The sequence below is a fragment of the Natator depressus genome, chromosome 3 (assembly GCF_965152275.1).
Source record: "Natator depressus isolate rNatDep1 chromosome 3, rNatDep2.hap1, whole genome shotgun sequence".
Taxonomy (NCBI): domain Eukaryota; kingdom Metazoa; phylum Chordata; order Testudines; family Cheloniidae; genus Natator; species Natator depressus.
In genome coordinates, this window is record NC_134236.1 from 193,670,713 (window position 1) to 193,687,221 (window position 16,509).

The 16,509-nt window shown below is 39.8% G+C and overlaps 1 protein-coding gene across 1 annotated transcript in view; it reads left to right on the forward strand.

The window, feature by feature from the left end:
- RAB1A (RAB1A, member RAS oncogene family) overlaps positions 1-16,509 on the forward strand; it is a 24,419-nt gene continuing 7,910 nt past the window's right edge. Inside the window, exons 1-3 of the mRNA XM_074949566.1 lie at positions 1-240; positions 13,031-13,103; positions 13,722-13,817. Coding sequence (XP_074805667.1) covers positions 218-240; positions 13,031-13,103; positions 13,722-13,817 — 192 coding nt within the window. The 5' untranslated portion in view covers positions 1-217. The remainder of the gene's footprint in view (positions 241-13,030; positions 13,104-13,721; positions 13,818-16,509) is intronic.

Here is a 16,509-nt window from a genome sequence, read left to right on the forward strand (position 1 = left end):
GGGAGAGGTTTCCCTGTTTCCTGGTTCGGGGCTGGCAGCCATTTTGGGTTGAGGAGCTCAGAGCGGAGGCCGCCGCCTGCGAGGGGACGGGGGAGAAGCTGCTGCCTCCGCTGCCCCGTCGGACGCCTGCATCTGCGGAGCTCCCGCTGGGGGGGTCTGGCCGCCGCTACTCCTCAGAGCGAGCTCGTTCTCCAGAGGCCGCGGGGTCCCCACTGACATGTCCAGCATGAATCCCGAATAGTGAGTCCGGGGGGGTGGCACTGCGCGGGGGCGCCCGCCCGGTATGAGGGAGGGGAGGAGGACCCGCTGTGAGGGAGGCGGGGGGAAGGCTCATTGTGTCAGCCTCCCGGCGAGGGGTGATGCGAGCCGGGGCAGGGATGCGGTGGGGCTGGGAGAGGTGGGGGGCAGGTTGGGTGGGGTGGGCTGTCTGAGGGCGACGGGGGGTTGGGGGGAGGAGAGGAGGGTGTGGGGCCGGGGTGTGAGAGCTGCCGTGGGAAGCGCAGGGTAAGAGCCAGGTGGCGGCATCCTTCAGCCAGGATGAGTGGCCGCGAGCACCTCATTGGCCCGCGGGCTTGGTTACAGCGCTTTGCTTTTTTTCTTTGGGGGGGGGGGGGGTAGTAAACATGACCTGTCTGCCTGCGAGGGGCAGGGCAGCGTCTCCTGGGCCTTAACAGAGGGTGCAGGTCACTGGGGTTTGGGGAAGGGGGATGGGAGGGGGACCTGAGGTCACCGGCTAGGCTTTGGGTCCCCCCCAACTTTTGAGATGCCAGGAGCGATTTGTGTACAGCCCTGGCAAACTCGAGTCCGTTTTCATTGGTTATTAACAGACTGTAAAGCAAATGATCACCTCTTCCAGTCAATCTTTCAAATCGCTTTTGCTCCGTACAAAATGCCACGGAAAAACACACAATTAAGATGAATGAAAAGAGAAACCAATATGGCTTTTTATGCTCTCTGGAGAGTTTGGGTTACACTTGGCAATCCTCACAGATAGGGAGTGAGGAGGTTTCATGATTTGTCATGAAAAGTTAATGGCATTTTCTCCTCTAACATGAGAAACGGTAGACCAGACGTTCATAGTAAACTTTGTTTTTAACTTTCATCCAGGTAACCATTGCAGGAGAAGGAAGAACTTAATTTGATTTTTCAAGTAAATCTCACTGCCATTGTATGCTTAAGACTCTACTAAGGCTTGTTCGGTCCCTAAAATATTAAGTTTCTCCTTGGAGAGAAAGGGGACCAAGGATTTAAAAACCTGGAAAAATTAGTTCTTGTGAAAGTGGATCTTTCTGACCACTTGCTGTTGGCAGCTTAACATTCAGAAGTCCACCCTTCATTTTAGCTGCAAGTCATGTGTGTGTCACATGGCTCTTGCAAAACACATTCTTGCTTATGTAGATTTTGCAATACTGTGCCTTGATAGTGAAATATTTCTATAGATCAGTGGTTCTCAACCTTTTTCTTGCTGAGGGAGCCCCCGCCCCCCAATATGCTGTAAAAATTTCACAGCCCACCTGTGCCACAATAACTGGTTTTTGGCATATAAAAGCCAGGATCAGCATCAGGCCCCCACAAAGCTACACTGCTCAAGCTTTGGCTTCAGCCCTGAGTAGTGGGACTCAGGCCCCTGGGCTTCAGCCTCATGTGGTGGGGCTTCAACTCTGTACTCTGGGACTCAGTGAGTCTAATGCTGGCCCTGCTTAGTGGCCCCCTTGAAACCTGCTCGCAGCCCCCCAAGGGGCCTGGACCTCTGATTGAGAACCACTGCTACAGGTGGTGCTTTGAACTGGAGATAGAGGCATTTATGGATGAAAAATAGTATATACTTATTAATAATAGCACTGCAACTTAAGTGACAGTTTTTGATCAACTTAAATGTTTGGTTTTTTTATTTATTTTAATAGTCACTACTTTGGGAGTAGAGCTGACTGAGGTGCCTAGTTACTGTTGCCAGGAGGCTGCTAAGAGTAGTGTGACTTTGCCACCTCTGAAAAGTTGGACAATCTTTTTTTGCTCTCTCAATTTGCCAGCGTACAAGAGAACAGAATCCATGCTTATAATTAAAGAAAATGTGAAAACAAGCTCTATTTGTATCTAATACTGTAGATACTGAAGTGAATTTTAAAAATCCTTTATTTTCTTCTAGCATTCTTTGCATTTCAGATTGGGATAAATGAAGCTAGATTTACCTTTCTGTCCACTATCACAAAATTAGTGTTTTGAATATTGGAAAGCAAGGGTGATTCAGTTGTGGACTTAGTTTTTGGCTATGTCTAGATATTTCTTGATAAAATTAAATATCTGTAAATCCAGAAACAAATCTTTTATGATTCTAAAGGTTTGCTTTTACATAGTGGGACTACTTCTCTGTGACAGTGGCTTTTGAATTCCTTGGTTGACATATGATCACAACCTTGTGTGTTTTTTGTGCTGGCTAATTAGAAGCAGCCTTGAAAGGAGAAGCACTTCAGAAATCTCTTGATAAATGGTAAAAATCCTTTGAAGGGTAAATCATTGTTGAAAGAATTAATTTAACCCCCAAATTCAAGATCAGAATGGTTCTGGGTCAAGTTTAATCTTGGACTTCAAGACAAACCAGGATGTTTGGTTTGTTTCTGTAAAGCTGGCTAGCTTTGCTTCTTGATAGGATTATATAACAAGTTTGTGTGACTTCAGCAAAAACACTTCTCAAACATATGGTTACATATGATCAGTGAATGTAAAGACTTGCAGATTATCAAAGCATTTTCACAATCATTTGACTTTTTGAAATATTCAGTAATCTGGACAACTCCCTACAAGATCTAATAATAAATAGGCTAGAGCAAATGCTATAATGAAAGCTTGTTAGTGATTCCAACTATTGGAGAAGTTCAGAAACACTTGACTAAAATGTTGTAACATTTAACGGGGGGGAGAAGAGACAAGGTGTATTTATTTTTTTTACTATGTTCATGATATGTCTGGAAGGATGGGAAGTACTTGCACAACTTGTTTTCAGATAAAACAATTTACACACAAATATTTCATTTTACTAGAACTAGTTTTCCAGTGACTAAGGGACTCACTGAAAATTACTAAATTTTACAAGTTGGCAAGTAAAACAAAACAAGGAGAAAAATACATAAGGTAATGTGACAAATTTAGTCCTAATTTTAATTATAAGGTGAGACCAGTGGGCAGAAACTCTACATCATGCAAAATCTGACTGTTGTTAAATGTTTGAGTAGTGTTTTTTTTTTTTTCAGGGAATTATGAGGCGTGTAGGTGTACTAATTTTCATCTTGGTTTTGTTCAGCTTGTGGGAGCAGTTGTTGACAGACCTGTATGTATCAATGTGAATGTAAACACCCTTTCAGAAGAATAGCATCTCTAAAGAAGAGAGTATGCTGTTGCATACTCGGTTTGAAAAACTGGCATTTAATGTTAGAAAAGCTAGCTTCAATATGGAAAAAACTTGTACAAATGCACACTTTAGATTGGATAATGCTGGCTTTTTTGTACTATTCAAAGCTTGAAATCTAAAATGAAGAGGGATGCAAGAGTTCATTAATATCAATCCTTAGTTTTATTTTTATCACAGAAATTAGTTAACCAGATATAGCACTCTTCACCCTGCCACAGGGTTGGAGGCTGCTGTACACTATTCTTTGGAGAATAAAGGATTTCCATTGACTTCCAAAGTGACCAAACCATGCCACTCTTAAATTATAAAGTAACTAGTCTGAATGGAAAAGATTAAAGGGGAAGATTAAAGCACATCCCTTACAGGAAATACAACTTGAGGGTTAAATTCCTTTCTGGACTTCTAGAAAGTGTATATTCTGGAGACTTCACTAATCCATGGGTTAGAAATTCCTTACTCATTACTTTTCTCCTATGAAACTTCTGATACTTTTCAAACTTAGACTGTCTTTACTTTCTTTTATACTCTTATTGGAATGGTCCATTCTAATTCTTAGAACTTGCTTACGGACTTTCTATTACTGAATTGCAGGTATTCTTGCAAATAAGAAAAATGCTGCTTTCTCCAGTGTAGGGCAAGTTCGCGTTTAAAGTGTAAATATTGTGGGTTTTTCCACTTACTGTTGGAGTGCAATAAATAACTTTAATCAATCATAAGTTGACTTAACTCTGCTTTTTATCTTCCTTTAAATGAGATTTTCTTCTTTTCACCTTCATTGTATTTCTAAACAGTGCAACTCTTCTCTTGCTGCCATGGTAGAACTAATGGTACCTCATCTTTCAGAGTAACTATCACATTGTTTAAGTAAAATCTGAGCTTAATGAGACTATAAAAGAAAACCAACCAATCTCCCCTCCTAGTCAAAGTTTTTGGTAGCAGAATAAAGAATTTAAGAGTTTTAGGGATTGCAGTAGATGTCTATCACCAAGAACACATCTATTCTTTTTATAACACTGGGTACAAAATCCTAAAGAACACTTTAAATCGGGACACAAATTTCTACTACATTATCAATTTTGGTCTTACATAAGGGATCACCTAGTCTCATGTTCTTTCTGCATTAGGGTTAAAACCATGCTAGTAACTGTTATATAACCAGTGTGCCCTTAACTTGTGTGGACAGGAACACTCCTGTTGTGTTGCAAAACTGATCTAGACAAACCATGTAACCCCAAGCCCTCCTTCCCAACTGCCTTGGTCTGTCAGTTTAAGCCTGGAAGGACCAAAGCACCCTACTTCCACACATCTTTGATGTGCATATGCTGGGTGAAAACAGATGTTGGCTGATCAGAAGTCCATGGTCCACTCTTTGTTGTAGCGCATAAAACTCTTGAATGAGCTCCGGAAGGGCATCTGAGTGGGGTGCTGTGTTCCTCCATGTCCCCACTTTGGCTGACAGGGAGCTTGGAGAAACCAATCCCCAAGAATTCCTTATGGCTGATTTCTACAACACTGTGGCAAATGAGAAATCTGGTGGCAGGCTTTTAATGAATCAAATATGAAAAAGTATAACCTCAACATAGTATTATATTTTAGATGCAGTTATGTACCCAAACTTTGTGTGTTGGCTTTTTTGTAATGTAAATGTATAATAGCATTGAAAGTACTGTCAGAAGTTGGATAGGGACACTTTTTTTGAGAGGCAGCCTTGATACCTTTGCTACTGAGGAGGAAACTGAGGGTTTTGGACACTGGGAGGGTAAGCATCTCCTTCCCCTCACCTTTTTGGCAAGGGGAGATTGGCCATAAACTTACCTTAAAGTAAAGAGGATTCAAAAGCCTTTGTTCCCTTCAGCCTAGTAATTCTTTATTGCAGTGGTTCTCAACAGGGGTACATGTACTGTTGGGGGTATGCAGAGGTCTTCCAGGGGTATATCAACTCAGGAAAATGTTTGCTTAGTTTTACAACAGGCTACATAGAAAGCACAAGCAAAGTAAGTACAAACTAAAATTTCATATAGCCAGTGACTTGTTTATACTGCTATGTATTTTTCAGTGTATAGTATATTTATATTCCAACTGATTAATTGTATAATTGCATGGTAAAAATGAGGAGAATGCAATTTTTCAATAATAGTGTGTTGACACACTTTTTTTAAAAAAAAGTTTAATTCCTGATTTTGTGAGCATGTAGTTTTTCAGTCTGTAACTTGAGGGGTATACAAAACAAATCAAACTCCTCAAAGGGGTACAGTAGTCTGGAAAGGTTAAGAACCACTGCTTTATGGCTTGGAGCTGCCCTGCTACACCTCGCCCTACAACTTGCTATATCCCACAATGGACAGTTACACTAGCTTGTTTATCTAAGGTCCAGCATTGAAATAGTTGATGCTGAATCCAAGTTCACTGTTAACTCCCCATCATAATGACTGGGAGAAGTTCACACTTCCCAGCTGCTTGAGAATGTCTGCTGACATAATTTCATCCACTTACATTCAGTACACTTCATGAAGGTTCTTTTCAACCATAAGGGCTAGACTTAACTTTTGAAAAAGCTTAAATTACAGGACACAATTATGCAGCAGTTACATATGGGGCAATCATATGGCTATCTGCAGCTACATGAATGCATTATGCACAGGTTAAGCTACAGAGTCCCACATAACCTGTCTAAATAAAGAAATTCACCTGTAGTGATGTTAAACGAAGATACTCCAGCCAGATGCTTTAGCCAAAAATCAGACAAGATCTGGCAACCGAACATTTTACTTTAGCTTGCTAGGATTTAGTTGCTGATCTTTTTGTGAATTCTGGAGAAAGTGGATTGAAAATGATAAACTGCAGCTGTTCTCCCGTGGCTGTATTTTTCCACCCAGGTGCTCTAAGTGTTAATGGAAACTCTCCCTTGTTAGGATTGTTATGACAAATGTGGCTATTAGGCCCTTACTTTAATCCAGGTTCATTCATATAGAGAAACAGTCTTCAGTTATTCTGTTCGTGGCTCTGGGTCCACCATAGCTATGGATACTGAAGTCACTTGAGGATATCTATGCACTTCCTTGCATACATAAAGTGCTACTTCAGAGCACAGGGGCAGACCTCATGTTTACATCACACACCAAATTCCTTCCATATGGGTCGCATCATGATATATCCACCAATGCCATCTTTCTTTTGATAAAGTTTGATGTAAGTTTTCCAGGTTTGGACACTTTTCCATAAGGAAACTCTTGGTGCTAGTAATATTGTCACTCTTTCACAGTGACGCTAATTCCTTCAAAGTATAGTGGGGGGACACCCTCTTTTTTTTTTAAAATAATTGATGTAATGCTTTGAGGCCTCAATCTACATCCCTTAGGACTTCTTCTCTGCTAGGCAAAAACCAACACCAGCCCTGACTCAAAGTTAATATAAACTAAAGAGCGCAAACACATTATAAAATAGAAGCTAGCCTGACAAAAGAGAGGTGAGATTCCCGGCACTACAAAACAAGGAAATGCACAGCAGAAGTTGCCCAAAGAACCTTAGATCTTTCCCATTCCTGATGATTACAGCCCCATGTTTTTCCCAAATACAAAATAAAACACAACTTATAAAACAAGATAAACTCACCCTGCAGCTGCAGTCCTGTCCCACAGGGCTGGGCCTGGCTCCCTACCCTGGAAGTTGAGATGTCACATGCAGGGTCACAGCACCACTCAGGTTTGGCCTGGCCCACTCCATTATGGGGGAGGGATTGTTGCCATGCCAAATATGAGAGTTGCATTGTGACCTGCAAAAAGCTATTACAAATTTTATAGGGCTCTGTGGCTGATCATGAATGCCAGCATATAAGATGGAGGCACTTTTAAAGGAGTTTTTGATACTGTGTGCAGCCTATCTTGGCCATCTTAATGTGTGGTGACTGACATGAGGAAAGATCCTAGTGATGACCAGGCAGGTTGAGGTATACACTAGAGCAGGGGTTCTCAGACTGGGGGTAGGGACCCCTCAGGGGGTCATGAGGTTATTACATGGGGGGGTCATGAGCTGTCAACCTACACTCCAAATCCTGCTTTGCCTCCAGCATTTATAATGGTGTTAAATATATAAAAAGTGGTTTTTAATTTATAAGGGGGGGTCGCACTCAGAGGCTTGCTATGTTAAAGGAGTCACCAGTAAAAAAGTTTGAGCCACTGCACTAGAGCTTAGTTTACCTATGCCTGCTAATACATTAATTTTACAGCTGCCTTGTCTTTTGGCTTTTAATTTCTTAGCTAACAGGTGCTAAGAACATACGTTTGTCTTCCCAGTGAAGACAAGACCATAGTGGATCTTTCAGAATCTTCACTAAGCTATTCTGTGCTCTAAAATGAGGAATGTGTCCCTTCTGAATCTTAGAATTGTTCACAACAGTAATATCGAAGCACTAGCTTGTCTCTTGCTAGAAGCATCTTGCTGGCTTTGTAGATGAGAGAACTACTGCATGGCTCACTTTACTCTACTGTTCAGTCTAAATTAGAAATGAGCAGAACTACTCCAAAGTTTCTCAATTGAGCTGTTGAGTCAGTCTCCAATTTCACTTAGAGTTGCTGTGTCTTTTCTTGGCTTACAGCAAGGCTCTTTGCCCTTAGGGGCCTGAAGGCCTGACCCTTATGGCCAGAGGACAAATAGTGGGCCACTTGTCATGTACTTTGTCCTCCACTCCTCACTAAAACTGCCTGCCTTTCTGCTGCTCCAAACCTATGGCTAGTAGCAGCACTTCTCTCAGAACAGCTGCCTTCAGGTGGCTGCCTGTCTAATCTTTTTGCATGCTCATTTTGTTTTGGGAGAGCATGAGGCAGAATTGTCAAGAAGGCTGGAGGGAAAGGCAGAGGCTCAGAACAGGATTGATATAAGTAAACACTGAAACAAACTCATGGACCAGTATGGCTTTCTCTTTAAAATATCTAAAGTCTGTAGTTCTCAAACTTTTGTACTGGTGATGCCTTTCACATACCAAGCCTCTGATTGTGGACTCCCCCTTAAATATATTAAAGCGTTTTTAATTTATAAATGCTGGATGCAAAGCAGGATTTGGGGTGGAGGCTGACCGCTTGTGACAACCCCTCTCCTGAGGAGTCCCAACTCCCAGTTTGAGAACCCCTGATCTAAGTCCTTGTCTAGAACAGAATTTAAAGCTGTTGTGACCATTTTGTTTTCTGCATGCTAGCCCTAAGCAGGATACTGTAGCTAATAGTCACACTTCCAGTAATCCAATCTTTAGAGAAGTCAGATTTAGAAGTTGTAACAAGTTTCAGTCTGTAAAACCTTAATTATGGAATATGCTTGGCTTACTTGTCTCCACTTCCAAATTGCTAGGGATTTTTATTAAAAACTTTGGGCAACACTTCTGTAAGCAGGTAAACTTACTTTATTTCTAGCTCTTATGAACACATGACTTGGTGGATGACATACAAAATGCTGAGAACCCTTGAACTGTAAACTCCTACGTCTTTCCTGATCTAGAAACTTTTTTAAATAGAAATCTTAAACTTACATATTTGTACTTCTGGTCAAAAACCAATCCTAGATTCTCCCAAATATATATGTGCTTGGTAAATGTGATAGGTTATAGAAGCTAAACCTTAAAAGAGAAAACACCTCCTTGTACTTCTAACTTGGCTTTAGAATGACTAGCCTTTTTATATTTAATAAAAAAAAAAAAGAGAGAGCGCTGGGTGAAGGCTTCACCCAGCTATCATACACTTGCTAATCCCTGGCTAGTGCCAAAGTGCTATCACTGTGTGTTGCTTAGGAAACAAAAGTGGTGGGGATCTTAGTATTTGGATTTTACCTACAGCTCTTTCCAGTGTTATGGAGATGGAGGGAATGTTTAAACTTCCTCCAGCTAATTGGTGTCCAGCTGATGGGCAGTGCTAGGGGAATTCATATAGGTAGTACCAGTCAAGCTAATGGAAAGTTAAGACTATCCTTGACTTGTCCACTTGAGAAGATTCCAGATGTCACTTCTATATTGTGAAACTCCTGTGGCTAAGTAATGAGTGGTCAGCTTCAAGTCTGTCTTCCTGTCTCTGGCGGTTTACCTTAAACTTAGCATAGCCTCTTGTACATAGCTAGAGTAGTGTTTCCTCAAGTTGCTGACTCTAAAGGTAAGAACGCTCTTGTCTAACCTTACTAGGGTATAGGGAGCATAACTCAATACCCCTTTTTTGGTCTAGAACAGGCTAACTCTATGCTGCAGGACCATTCTAGAGTAGTTGCAGTCTTCAGTCATTTGTAGGTAATCATCTAATAGGCAGTTTTAGTTAAAGGGCTGTTTGATTCTCTTGTAAATACTGAAGGACTCCATATCATGTGATTCTTTGCTTGTTGCTCAGCCCTGAGATTAGGGTCCTATTGTTTTAGAGGATTTACAGAAATGTAAGCTTTTGGGGAAGAGATGATTACTATCTAATCCAACAAGACAGTCGGTGCAAGGTCAAGTGTCTGATCCTGGAATAGAACCCAGGTCTTCTGAGTATCTGTCCATGCCCTATCCACTAAACCATGCTGGAGTGGTGGAGGTGGTAAGAGAATACCATTGTTTCACAACAGGGTCTGATAATTTTTTTGGTCTCCCATTGCTCAGGCTGGAATACTAACTTCAAAGCATAATGACATTTAAAATGTCAAGAACTTTCTTACTGCTTATCCATTCAGCAGATGAAATGGAGGTGAGATGGCAATACAACCCATAAAGGTGGGGGATCTGGGGATACTGCAAGGAAAGAAATGCAGAGAAGGTAGACGGAGGAGAGTGGGCAGAAATAGTGGTGCATCTCTTTAAACATGACGTTTGGAAGGCTGTAATCTTTAAATGAATGCTTGGGTTCTACTGAAGTTGATGGCATTTCCCCCTCAGTGGTCAGGAATATCTTCTGGGCAAGTGGATTGTTCAAATGGTGGTGTGAAGAGTATGACTAAGCTAAATGTCCATTCAACTTAAAATATTGCAGTATAAATACTGTCTGGTTCTTTGCAAGTTATTAACTGTAGTTTAGGCCAGTGGTTCTCAACCAGATTACCTCTGGCAGCACAGAGAGGTCTTCCATGGGGTACATCAACTCAGGAAGACTCGCCTACTTTTACAACAGGCTACATAAAAAGCACTAGTGAAGTCAGTACAAACTAAAATTTCATACACAAATGACCTGTTAATACTGCTCTATATACTGTACACTGAAATGTAAGTACAATATTTATATTCTAAATGGTTTATTTTATAATTACATGGTAAAAAATGAGAGTAAGCAATTTTCAGTAATAGTATGCTATTGTACTTCTGTATTTTTTGTCTGACTTTGTAAAGCAAGTAGTTCTTAAGTGAGTCATAACTTGGCGGTCCACAAGAGAAATCAATTTCCTGAAAGGGGTACAGTAGTCTGGAAAGGTTGAGAGCCACTGGTTTAGGCTGCTATAATACATCATGGCAATATGAAGCAAACTGTATGTGATCACTTAAATTTGGTATCTTGATGATGATCAATTTTCTCATAAGTAGGTGTTCCAGATTTTAACTTCAAGTTATGCTGTTTGCTGTAGTGATCAACTTTAGTACAAATTTCCTTACACCAGCATCAGATCTGTATAGCTGAGAAATGTTAATGTTTTAAACAGTTGATAAAGATGTTTGTTAATGAGTATAATTGTCATAAGGTCTCTCAATTCTATTTCCCTACACTGTTACATAGTCTCATGAAAAGTAGTCAAATGACTTACAAAAACAGTCTCAAATGGCACCTCCATGTGTCTGGAAAAGAGTATTTTATCGTATCTCCCTGCCAGAGTATAGGAATGACCAATGTACAGCTCCAGATGTACCAGAGATGAGCAGGATGTCTTTCTATGCTATCAGACATTTAATCACATAAATAGATATTTGAAAATCACTGACAAATGTGGCCCAAACTATAGTTCAGGGGTGGCTTAATGCCACTGCCCTATAACCGTCATGATTATAGGTTTTAAAATAGGGAGTTGTCAGTGTAGACTTTTTTTTTCAGGAGACAACAAAATGCTACTCTTCAGTACAATGCATGTCTCCTACAGAAGCTTTGATCTCTTTTAGTGTTACACTGCCCTATTTGTCTTGAGTTATGACTGACTTATATTTGGATCAATAGACTTAGGCTGCTAGTATTAATGAAATAGAATCTCATTTCTCTTGAAGTTGAAGCTTGTTTAAACCAATAAAATGGTATCTTAGATTTTTTTGCCAAAGGGCGGAATCTCAGAACTCAAGGCTTTAACTTCCTTGGTTGGTTGTAAGTGGCAGCTGTCTGGTATTCAGACTTCAGTATAGTAATATTGGCATCAATACTGAAGTATTAAATCAATACCTTTTTTAAAATTTACAAGGTGTAGTTAACTTAGTTTCTCAGGTTTGAATCCTTAATATTGCTGGTTTAAAAAGTACAAATGCCTTAGCAGTATTGATTCCACATTCCATATTTGTCATTCTGGTGGCTGGGATCTTTAGCTAATAAATGGTCAGTTCTGACCTGATACACTTAGGTAACAAGGGTCAGAGTAAAGAGTTCATAGTTGATTAGTTCTAGGCAGCTCCACAGAGTAGTGTCACATTGGACACCTTTTTGGAGCATGAAAATCTCTGTTCTGGTTTGCCAGTAGCAAACTCTCTGCCTAAACTAAAGGTAATGTGAGTGGAATGGAATAGATAATGATTTGCTGTCATCTTTAGCTCTTACTCAGCCAAGACTATCAAATGCTCTTGTCTTCATTAAGACACTGAGAATACAATCGCTTACATTTCAGTGATGGCTGTTAGCAAATCATTGAGTTGCACACTACACTGTTAGCCTTCCTTCTGAGGCTTAAAGACAAACTTCAGCCAGTTTAAAAAAAAATCCATTAAGATTTGACTGACAATGTTCAATTTTTTAGCAACAAGGGTGTAATTGAGCAAACTTTAGAAGGCACATTCTGTTTTGGTACTGAGTAGGTACATTGTACTGATCCAAAAAAGGAGGTGGAATCAAACTTTTTACTCGTTTTAATTTAGAAAAGACAAGTCAGTCCCCAGCTTTTCATTCTTCTGCTGTGACCAGGTATTTTGGTGTACATGCTTGCTTGAGTTGGCTCTCAGATCTTAGCGGCAACTGTTAATAATAATCTTTACTGACTTTTTGCTAGTTGAGTCCGCCTTAGTACAGTTGGTACTAGGATAATAAATCCTTACTTGTGAGAATTTGCTATTTAGAAACATGAATATACTGACCGACAATTGTGACAGTAATGTATTTGACTTGAGTGCACAAAGGAGAATAAGGTCTAGTTAAAACCAATCCTATTTCTGTTACATGACAAAACATTACATGAGTACTGCAAATGTAAAGAACATACTTCAAACACTGAATCTTCCATTCCAACATGTGAGTTTACTTTTATTTAAATAAAGTATACTGTACAAAACAGTAAAGACTGAATAGTAATCTTATTTCCTGACCATAATGGTAGCAAATTGCTATTTCTTTGAAATTGTATTACACCAAAGTATATGGACTGAGTAACTCAAGTTCTTCAAATATCCAATTTAAATTTTGTGGTATATAAATACTAACATAATATCTTTTGTCTTTGCAGTGACTATTTATTCAAGCTACTTCTGATTGGAGACTCTGGTGTTGGGAAGTCTTGCCTTCTACTTAGGTTTGCAGTAAGTTCAGTTATGCTTTCAAAGCTATTTTGTCAATGATATAAAGTTTTATTCAAGCAGTTGTAAGTGAGGTGTTTCCATTTGAGGGGACTGATACTTGACTTTCCGGGAGTTGGTATGCCAAGGGAAGATGGGTGGGTACAAGAGGGTACTTTGCTTATTCTCGTCCCATATTTTACTGATACAGCTAATTGGATTGTTCTGTCACAATGACTTATGAATGGGTAAGAACTGGTGATTCCCCACTTCTTAACTAATGAGACCAGGAAAAACTTTCAAAAGTGACTTGGGTACCTAAGTCCCATTGACTTTTAATGAAATCTAGGCTCCTAAATCTGTCAGTAGGACTTAGTTCCATTTCTGAAAGTGACTTGAGTACCTGTGAGGAAAATTTTCAAAAGCTCCTATTTATATGCTGGTAGTGTTGAAGGGGCCTTGTTCAAGGGCCCATTGTGTTAGGCACTGTTCAAACAGACCCCACCCCAATTAACATAATGTAGAAGTAGAGTGTAGGCATTTTATGAATGTTTCTTCACCATAGGTATCTGATATTCCTACAGAGAGATTTAAGATTTCATTGGTTTGTAATCACTGATTTATTCTTTTCTCTGGTTCTAGGATGACACATACACAGAAAGCTACATCAGCACAATTGGTGTGGATTTTAAAATCCGGACTATAGAGTTAGATGGGAAAACTATCAAACTTCAAATAGTAAGTGTGTCTTAACTCAGATAATATTCAGAGGCTATTAATAGTAATCCTGTAAATTCTGACTAATCCATAACTTTATAGATCTGGCACAGGGCACATTTTTTGTATGCCCAGTAAAATATTGGGCAGATTTGCTTGTCAAATGTTTCAATAAGCAAGTACGAACTATTGTTTTTGAAAACCAAGTTGCATAGTTATTAACATGTTGTAAGCAAGCATTTCCTTGAGAATCAAAAGTAGTACCTCAATCTTAAGATTTCTCACGCGAATATCTCGCTTAGCTCTTGATAGGATTGTCTACCTGCACTTATTACAATGCTTGTAGATAGTTTTATAGGATGCACAGAGGTGTGTCTTCGCCTAAGCTGAAAGGTTAAACAGCATCTCAGAGTTGCAAATTGCTTAGATTATGAACAAAAATGAAGCATAAGGAAAACACTTGGGCTAAATCCAGTATCAAGATGGTTAAAGAATAGTGGAGGACACTTGTCATTTAACAAATGCAGGTTCAGATACAGATCTTTTAAGACACAAATAGCCTGAAAATCTACCTTGTGTTGTAAGGAACTGCTTTATAGTAACTCTCTTTGCTCTTTGTGCAAATGGCCGTAACTTTAAACCATTGAATATAAATTGCCCAGTACATACACATTCTTTGCTGGTACTCTTAAATGAAGGAACCTCAACTTGGTTAGTGTTTGGGTAACTGATCCTTAGTCTTTAGTGTACAACTAAGCCTCATAGTGAAAGATGTGAACTGGAAAGTTCAACCTGAACACTTGAGGAAGGTAAACACTCTTAACCTGCATTGCTCAAATTCTTAATACTAAATTTATTTCTGCTAGCAAGAATGTTTAGATTAACCTTACACCTTGAGTTAGCTGAAACACCAACTTGGGGATGTAGTATTAACACTTAGCCTTTACAGGCTTTATCTTTAGATGTCAAAGCCCTTTAAAACTGGGAAACTAACAGTTACCCACATCTGTATAGTGGAGTTAATGTTTAATTTACCAAAGTCAAGTAATAAGTAGGTAGACCTCAGTACCTTCTGTTGCCAATGGATGTCTACCAAAATAGAACTATCACAAGTTGCTATATAGTAGTAGCAGACTAAATATGCTTTGTGTAAAAAGCATTCTTTACTTGGCCATTTTTGCTCTTAGTGCCTCTTTGAAGTGTGTTCGGGCTTTTTGAGGGGGGGGGGGAAGCTTGCCTAGGAAGAGTGGAAACTGCAGAGTAGATTGAGGGAACTGCTATCCATCCCTTCTTGGTGGGAAAGACAAGGAGAAGAATGGCTCAGATATTACTGATTCTTCAGGAGAAAAGGGGAAGGAAAGCAGTGGCCCATGAACTGTATCTCTGTAGAGAGACAGGTGCAGAGGGAGGAGTTGGGCGCTCCAGAATCTATATTTGCTGGGTGCCTGAGGGTGTCCTCAGTATGTGAGCTGCATAAAGAAGGGGTGGGAATTTTTGGCAGGGGTGTAGAAGTGACAGTGTAACAGTGAATTAACTATACCACTGGTATATACATCTTTCACGTGGCCTAATAGGCTTAGTCTTTGTGTGAGGTGGTATTAAACACTCTTAGACCCCTGCCTTATATCAAGCAATGTGTGTAAATTACACTTCTTGATTCTGCCAAACTGCAGCTTCTCCACTCTGACTTACACTTTGCCATAGTTACTTAATCTAGCTCAGGTGAAACTGTATTACGCTCTGCTTAGAACTGAAGGTTCTGGATGTTCTTCAAGGACAGTTCAGTGCAGATGTAGCAGCCTGTCTCAATTGCATTTTGCCCCATTGGCATATAGAACATGCTTTGTACTAGCCACTTGAGTAAAATGTGAAGAATTTTATCTTTAAATCCCTGAATGGTCTTTAGCTGCCTACCAGGAAACATGACTTTTTCCTCCTGTGTGTCTGCAACACTTACAAGCTGCTTTGGTTTTTGGTTCCTAGAATACACCCAATTTTCAATAGAAAGCTCTTGCCTACAAAACTTGTCCAGTTTAGGACAGGTCAAGGATGACCTGTCTAGCAAGGTATTTAATGGCTACCATAACATGGAGTGCATGGGTAGGGCTAATAAATGGTGGTAACTAATTATTTTGGGTAACTTAAGTATTCTGTGTAATGTAAAGTGCCCAGATTCTATAGGGATAGGAGCCAAAAATACCTAAACTAATATAGTTGGGTTTGGAATAAGCCTAAAGCAAGCATTAGCAATAGTCCAGGGTTTGAAATGCATGGACTACCTACAGCATACTTTCCTTGCACTACACTCTCTGGTCTCAAGAATGCCAATAGACAGGGGACAGTGACTTCGCAATCTGAATTAATGTAATTGCACTGAGCTGTAGTACTCTGCAATAAAGGAGATATTACTACTATGACATGGGCACTCTTAATATTGTTGATCTTAAACTTTGAACCAAAGTATTGCATTAGTACTGAAAATATTATGGGGAAAAAGCTTAAATCTAGAAGCAGCTCTTCTAGTGAGAGTAGGAGCCTGCTGGAAACTCATTCTAGCCACTTAAGGTCAGAAATTGTCTATAACACTTCACGCATTCTTTAAAATAGAACTACTATTGTAGGTGGTGGTTTCATAATTTAACTTTTCCCATGCTAAATATACAAAGTTGTTGTAGATGGCTTGCTAAAGTTAGTGACTAATATACTTAGACAA